The sequence below is a fragment of the Zychaea mexicana genome, assembly GCF_025766255.1.
Source record: "Zychaea mexicana strain RSA 1403 chromosome Unknown BDB00scaffold_58, whole genome shotgun sequence".
NCBI classification, from domain to species: Eukaryota; Fungi; Mucoromycota; class Mucoromycetes; order Mucorales; family Lichtheimiaceae; genus Zychaea; species Zychaea mexicana.
In genome coordinates this window covers 226,662-234,300 of record NW_026516721.1, presented here as the reverse complement: position 1 = coordinate 234,300, position 7,639 = coordinate 226,662, and the positions used below count along the sequence as shown (strand labels likewise).

The 7,639-nt window shown below is 41.2% G+C and overlaps 2 protein-coding genes across 2 annotated transcripts; both read left to right on the top strand.

Annotated features, from left to right (window-relative positions):
• The first annotated feature begins 707 nt into the window (after positions 1–707).
• On the top strand, positions 708–1,620 carry BDB00DRAFT_833099 (uncharacterized protein). The gene is made up of 3 exons (XM_053124253.1): positions 708–757; positions 836–1,378; positions 1,430–1,620. The coding sequence occupies exon 2, from the start codon at positions 1,027–1,029 to the stop codon at positions 1,252–1,254; it is 228 nt and encodes a 75-aa protein (XP_052977725.1). The 5' UTR covers positions 708–757; positions 836–1,026; the 3' UTR covers positions 1,255–1,378; positions 1,430–1,620.
• A 2,993-nt stretch (positions 1,621–4,613) lies between these two features.
• Positions 4,614–7,152, top strand: BDB00DRAFT_874356 (uncharacterized protein; the record flags this gene model as incomplete). The annotated part of the gene is made up of 8 exons (XM_053127218.1): positions 4,614–4,722; positions 4,778–4,926; positions 4,996–5,222; positions 5,306–5,450; positions 5,564–5,702; positions 5,868–6,152; positions 6,219–6,495; positions 6,975–7,152. 8 exons carry the CDS (start codon positions 4,614–4,616, stop codon positions 7,150–7,152), a joined length of 1,509 nt encoding a protein of 502 aa, XP_052977724.1.
• Between the last annotated feature and the right edge of the window lie 487 nt (positions 7,153–7,639).

The window sequence follows — 7,639 nt, the reverse complement described above, 5'->3', positions numbered from 1 at the left end:
GGTTTACTATCATTGACACTTGATTGACATAATAGACTCAGTCTGTGTAACATCTCATACTCATCCTCACTTTTTGCAGTTCCCCACTTTTTGCAGTTTTTTTCCACCAAAAACCGCTGCTGCAAAAAGCGGGGGACCACTGTATACACGTATATATATAGCGAGAGTGTATGTGATATATATAGAGAGAGAAAGGGGTGGTTTTCATCTATATACGCTCGACCAGTATTCCATCAATTAATAAACCTTAGCTAGTATCATGTAATTGAATAAAGCTATTTTTTAAAATCTATATAATGAATATTCCACAAAAATGTTTTGTGAACGTGTGACCGCTTTGGTATTCCACAAAACGTTTTGTGATTCTCTTGTGAACATGTGACCGCTTTGGTATTCCACAAAACGTTTTGTGATTTTCTTGTGAACGTGTGACTGCTTTGATTTTCTTGTGAACGTGTGACCGCTTTATCGCTACTTTAAATTCACAAGAATCCACAAGAATTCTTGTTACTTTACTTAGTGTTTACAAGAATTTAAAATTCACAAGAATTTTCCTACAGTGAACCTACAAAAGACGTGTTGCTCAGGGCAGCATCTCCAAAAAGAATAGTAAGTACATACTAGGAGTATTAGCATTTCTGGTATATTTACCTATATATAATGCTTACCTTTGGACATTTATAGTTTTGAGACACCATAACTCATCAACATCATCAAGCGCTACACAAGAGGAAACATCTGTTTCTTCAGAAGAAAGGTATATATACTCTACCATTGCTAATGTATTTGGCATACTTTATAGCAAGTACATACTCACACATTGGTTGTATTCAAGCAGTACTCGTCAGCACCACGAGGTCGCAGCATTGCCGTCAACACCAACTACAGACGTCGTTCCACGGCTCATGGTGTCAGAGTCGGAAGATGAAGAAACGGCACAACTGCCAAGTTTGTTGCTGTCATTACACCAAGGTAAACAATAGATCAACGATCCATATTGCATAGCATGAAACAAGCATCCACGATATGCTAACACGATTGAAACAGAGACCACATCACGCAAACGCGCCTGTTCGTGTGATGGCTCTACTGATGACGTATCTGAGAGCACCAGTGGCTCTTGCGTCGGTGCTCGTGGTCCTCGTGGCCCCCATGCTCGTGGTGGTGGTGGTCGTGCTCGCGGTCGTGGTGGTCGTGGTGGTGGTGGCAACTAATCATAGCAGAATGCTAATCACACTTTTGACCTATGAATAAAATACAGTTATCTCCTATCAAATAATTTTTTTCGTATATCAGTGGTCGCAATTAATTAAAAATGAACACTTATTTTGCGTGTATACTGTACAATGCAAATATGATTTTTCAAAGTTTTATAATAGAAAGCAAAATTTAATAATAAACATATTTTTATTATCCAATCATGATCAGTTTTTTGCATATATAATATGAAAGAAGGCCAATGGAGAAATGTGAATAGCTAATGAAGTATCCAATGATGCTCCCAAACGGATACAGCTATACGTACAACGACCAATAAGACACGATGTATGTACCCAATCATAAACACAGTTGAACGCATTTCACGCTTCAGCTGACCAATAAGACGAATCAGAGAAACCACACATATTAAGGTATATTAAGGTATATTAAGGTTTTTTCAGGTTTTTTCAGGTTTAAAAAAGACCTGAATATACCTTAATTTGCCCGTTTCAGGTTTTTTCAGGTTTTAGGTTTTTTTAGGTTTATTAAGGTATATTAAGGTTTTTTCTTTCCTATAGTGTGACGAAGACGGTTTTAGAGGAAATGAGTCGAAAGCCAAGCGTCTTGAAGAACGGAGCAACAAAGCCATGATTACAGTATTATGCTGATGCATCGTCAGCACAGGCGATATATGGTTACACACAGCAGACACAGCAACCACTGCCATCGCAACAGCAGCAACCCATTTTCACGTCTGCTGGCATCATCCCTTAAAACGTATTAAGCTCACTCAAAACGCTAAAAGGCCTGCGCAACGATCCTCATCAAGTCAGCAACATGCAACTAATCCGGGAGGGCTAGGCAATCTTACATTGTATGGAAGTGACGGTGAAGAAAAGAAGACTAAATAAAAGAAACATCCATAATCGCACATTTCTTTGAAACTCACAAAGGTACTGATCAAGCGAGATAGAATTGGGAAGTTCACATGGGATAAAACTGCACCTCTATCACAATAATTGTGAGAAGCCCCACGTGCATAAGCTGGAATACATGTGTATGTACTTACATAGTAAATGGTACGATGTCTTGTTTCTTGGTATAGAGCATGACCCATTTTCCTTTTCTGTTGCCTTGCCTCTGAGATATGTACTGCATAAATATGTTAGTTTCCATCGGCTAACTTCGCTTCGATATTATGACAACAACAACGTTACACGAGCTCCAGAAAACTAAAATATTCTGAGTAGTATGTTGCTATATATTTGGGTGGTATCAGTGGCAGTTTTTTAGTATGAAGTCGTATTTGTTTATCACAGAGACAGCTCTTCTTCTGTTAGATGTTGAGCGATCGACATCACTCTTTCACACTCTCAAGTCTTTCAGTTCTGACATGTACATCCGCGTTTCCGCGTTTCTGTCTATGTCTCTGTAATATTAGATGTGAGTCGATGTGTGTGTGTCTCCATGCTATTGCTACAAGTGGTTAATCCGGTGTGCGCGTTTTCCAAGTGTCAATTGTCTGCCACGCTTGTGTATCCTCGTATGTCACCTTCTCAAAAAATACTTTGTGTGCGAAACAGCTAATGTGCTTACATATCCTCATGAGATTTTGTATAGTTGATGTTTTACCTTTTATACTATTTTTACATGCAACAGGTTTTATCACTGTTCCCAATCTGAAACGTGGTTCTGTTGCCTTTGTGGAGCAGCATTGTGGCGCGATCGACCATCTTAGTTCCACGGCAAGCATACACGTGTAATGCGAGGGCTTTTAGCTTGCAGTCTATGTGTCTCTATTTCTCTGTTTGGTGCCATCCACTACAAACGATTCTAGCACTAATCAGTCTAGCCTCAACGAGTATGACCATCGCGTAAATAAAGCTATATTTGCGAAGACGGCTTGTACCTTTATGTAGGACAGAAAAAGTATAGTCCGGAAATGAGTTGCCTCTCAGCCAGCTCATATATTTGGCCCGTTTCACATAATCACTTACAATTCGACATTTCGTTCTTAGATTGCCAGCTGTTAGCGAACATCGGCCACTTCTTGGAATCGACCCAGCAGAAAAGTGACGTCGATATGCGTATTGCACTGCTTCACAATAATTGAGTTCGAGTAAATGATTTGGCGGTAGGTAGCTTTAATCTCCTTTTACTTTTCACCGCGGTCGCCTATTCTTAATAACTGAGATATGTGTATACTACATATAAAGCGTGCTATGCTGGTAGAAGACATAGCCAATATCGCGGCTCGGCATTGTTTGATATATGGTACCAGGCCAGAGTGGGATATGACCGAAATGGTCGACAGATTGGCAGACTAAAGCGACGCAAGTCAATATAATCGCCAAAGACGGCTGCGATGGATAACCTCAACTACACTCCCCGACCGTCTATCATGACGGATGGAGCTACACTGCACCAATCATACAATGATGGGGGGTCCACAAGGGAACAACAAGCAAGAAAGCCATGTATCTGAAAGAAAGCAGGCACAAAACCAGAGGAGATATGCATCCAGACGAGTGTTGATTAACCACAAAATTATGAGGATACTATGGGCCTTGACTTTGGAAAAGTGTGCCCCGTGGCAACTGTCCTATTGCAACCAAACGTGATTTTCGGGGACGGACATACTATTTATTATAAAAGATATTATATGCTTTGTAACACAACCATTTCCTTTCCTGTAAAAACGGCATGAATAAATAAACATATCAGTTCGATGAAGCATCAAAGTCTTACAATCACAAAAAAGCTCCACCCGCTTTTTACCTCTGCTATCGCGCTGCTCCTTAGACAATGCTCCAGGCACATATATAGTGTCGATCCTTGTCCTCGGTCATGCCAGCCACTTGACAGTTTTCATTACTAAGAAGACACATCTTTACAGCTCCACCCGTGTTTAACAGCTTTTCAAGTCATCACGTCTCTAGTATAATGACAACTTCGTTCATCCAGTAGCAATCACACCCGTTTTGAGTCTTTAGCTTCTACAAAAAGAGTAACATCGAATAAAAAGCAACATCATCCTATTTATATATACCATGCTTCTCTCTCACCCCCCCTCTTCTCCTAGTTAGTTGACTCCACGGCATTGTTACCCTGTTTCCTCCAGCTATACCCCTTGCTCCTAGAAAGTTCTTTCTATACACTTGCATTTACCTTGGTAACCTCAGCTTCTTGAAATTTGTTATTCAAAAGAGCCATATTTCTGTCAATAAAGCGTAGTGGTTGTATCACTTGAGGGAGGTCGAGTAGTGTTAGGATGGAGTGACGAAGGGTGGTAATTCAACGTAAACTGCTCACACCGTGTAGAGACTAAGAACATAAAGATACAAAGCGTGCACGACGATCACTCGGACATTTCCGCAGACAAGCAACGGTAGCGGTCCTATGAGAAGATTGGGATGAAAGTAAAGAGGGAAAACCTCTGTTGGGCGTTCCGCATACCTTCACCTGCAGTTGTCCCAGCAGAAAGTGCATTGCACGTAGCACCCAACGAAGCCAACAACCACTGTAAGGAAACAACAAGTGGTAATTTTCGACCATATTACTGACTTGATACGTATAGTTCTAATTGAGTACTTTGACAATAACGAAAATGCTACGCTTGAGGATTTTGTCAGAGAAAATAAAGCAAGACTTCGATGTGCCAACAGTAATGTCAAACAATACTGGACTGGGCTTTCTCACAAAGTGTCAAGAGACTTGAAACGTCAAGTAGGCATTTTCTCGTTTTCTTTTATCTCAACAGCAAAGCTTATTCATTATGTTTATATCGTCAATCAGGTACTTGGTACGCCAGACTGGGGTAGCGTTTATGAGTTCCTGTACCTAAATGCCCCCGTTGCTGTCGCTGCTGTCGGTCCTGCAACCGATGATGCTACAAAATCATGTCGGTTTCTTGTGCAAATGCGAGAGGCACATCGGAAGATGCAAGACAAGTGGGTGCTGCCATCTGGCGCTTGTGTCGAAAATGAGATGGTTAATTATTGCAGCACACTGGACTTTCAGCAGTAAGCACTATCGTTTAAAAACATCATGATTATTTAGATATAATAGATGGCAAAAACTAACCGAGTTATAGCGCTGGCCATAGTTACATTCTCGACACAAACGATAGCTGCTGGGAAAATGTCTTCAGCGATGAAGATTTGAAATACATCAGAACTCATTCCCTGCCCAAGATAGCATCTGTTGAAGACGAAGACGTCATTTCGTATATCCGCTCGTTAAAGGATAAGGTACGGGTTTCTTTTTGCTATGGCTTCCAATCACAGTGTTATATTGTTGTAAGCAGTGATAGTGCAAGCTCCTTATCATGGATTTATTCATTGGGACACTATTTACTGTACAGAAAACATACAATGAAATAATGATGCATCTGACAAGGCACGCCCCATACACTGACGAAGAAAAGTACGACATCACCTGGCTACGCCAGTCAGTCATGAACTTGGCCAGCAACTATCGATCAAATTTCTTAATAAAGGCAGGTACATCAGAGGATGATATCTTGAGCCGAGTATGGTCGGTCATCCGGTATCTGTACGATGATACAAAAATCGATGTCCACAGGTACCTATGATCTCTTCTTATCTTAACTCAATCTACATCTGATAATATTATCTTTTGCTGACACTGGTTTATATGGTTTATAGCGGAGAACAAAGAAGCCCTGGCAACCAGCGAAGGCAGAAATATGAAAAGAACTCTAAAAGAAAGAAAGCTGCATAGGACACGCGTGGATCTCCGATTTGTCTACGATGGCGTAGAAATCGCTTGTGGTGAGGCCGGTCGCAAAAGCGAAGGTGAAAGGGGCACGAAAGAGATGCATGAAAGCCAGTTGAAATGCCCGAAGACACTGCGCGACATGTTTGTCAGCTTGGCGAAGAAATACACGGGCACCAAGCAAGACGTGATAACATTCGGCTTCATAATGATGGGTAAACTACATGGCTGTTTGTCATTTTCAGAAAGAGATAGTTTACTGACACCTTTATAAATTTCAGGATTTTCAATCTCATTATTATTCATGGATTGCCCTGGGCGCAGTGTCTGTCGTCTAACGCGCCTGCCGAAATACCACGTAACTACCGATATCGATGCATTCACAGATAATGTATTACCGATATTGGATATTCTTCTACAAGTCAAACACACGATGCTGCGCGTCATCAAAGCAGCTAGATCTAGCAAACCTCCTCCAGCCGACCTCGCCAGCACTCATGAGTTTTACATTCCGTTTTCTGCTTCTCCTTCGAGATCCTCTGTTTCTAAATCATTAACGTCAGCACCTGCTTCAGGCGGCATAAGGACTTCCTCTTTTATTATCATAAACAACCACAACAGCATCTTCATCAGGGATCCGCATCAGAGTCAAAAAATCGGAACTGGTATCGTCTCGAAATCATTTCGGCCCTGGTTACATAGAATCAAAGGATCCTAGTGTGCTGTTAACACCATAGGTAATAAAACAGCTTAATTTCGCGACAGCGGAAGAAAACAATGTGTAAATAAAAGTAAGCTAGCATCACCATTCTTTTCTCATACTGTAGATACCGATATTCACTTGTGGGCATTGTAGATGCCATTTCGTCCTTGAGCTAATTACCGAAGCCAAATTTCCATCAAGCGTGATCGATCATACAGTACGAATTGTCAAAGGTGATGGACCTTTTCTAGCCGCCAAAGGTACTATAGACAACGCTTACCGCGATACCCTATTAGTTTGGTACACATTGACTCTTTCTCTAACCAAAAATTAGGTCGGATATCTCTGGATCACACAGAACATGCATGGAAGACTTAAAACCAACTGACGACCTTGAAGAGGATAAACAAGGCCATTCCGGACGATCATTGCTCCTATTTGTGAAGGAGGTCCATGACGCGGGATACGACACACTACCATCAGTTAGCATCCCGAACAACCTCGCCAAGTAATAATTGTTTTCATGTTGCCACCATGTTATCCTAGCAGAGCCGCTGCCCGCTCTTTTAAGGGTCGTGTTGTGATAAAATTTAGCTATGATATTATACAAAGTAACGGATTCTTTATAAGCACATACACTATCTCCATCGTTGGTATGAAATTTGGCGAGGTGCTGAGGATGCTCTTAGCTTCAGTAAACCCCCATCTTTCTCCTTCGATATAATACTTCCATAAGCTGCCAGCCGTCAACAACCATATTATCCATTGTTAGCTCACAAACCCTATGATAAAAATCTCAAGATCAATCTATTTTCACCTACACCGAATAAGGCTGCTCTATTTTTACCATTGACAAGCTGCAACCAAAGCTCATGTACTACTGCCATGCTCCATTCTATATCGTGCCGTTTTGAGTTCGAGCACGTTGCATATTTAAACTTTTGCCATCATTTCTGTCGGTACTGCTGCGTTGCTCTGACATTGACAGTGCTTAGTCAT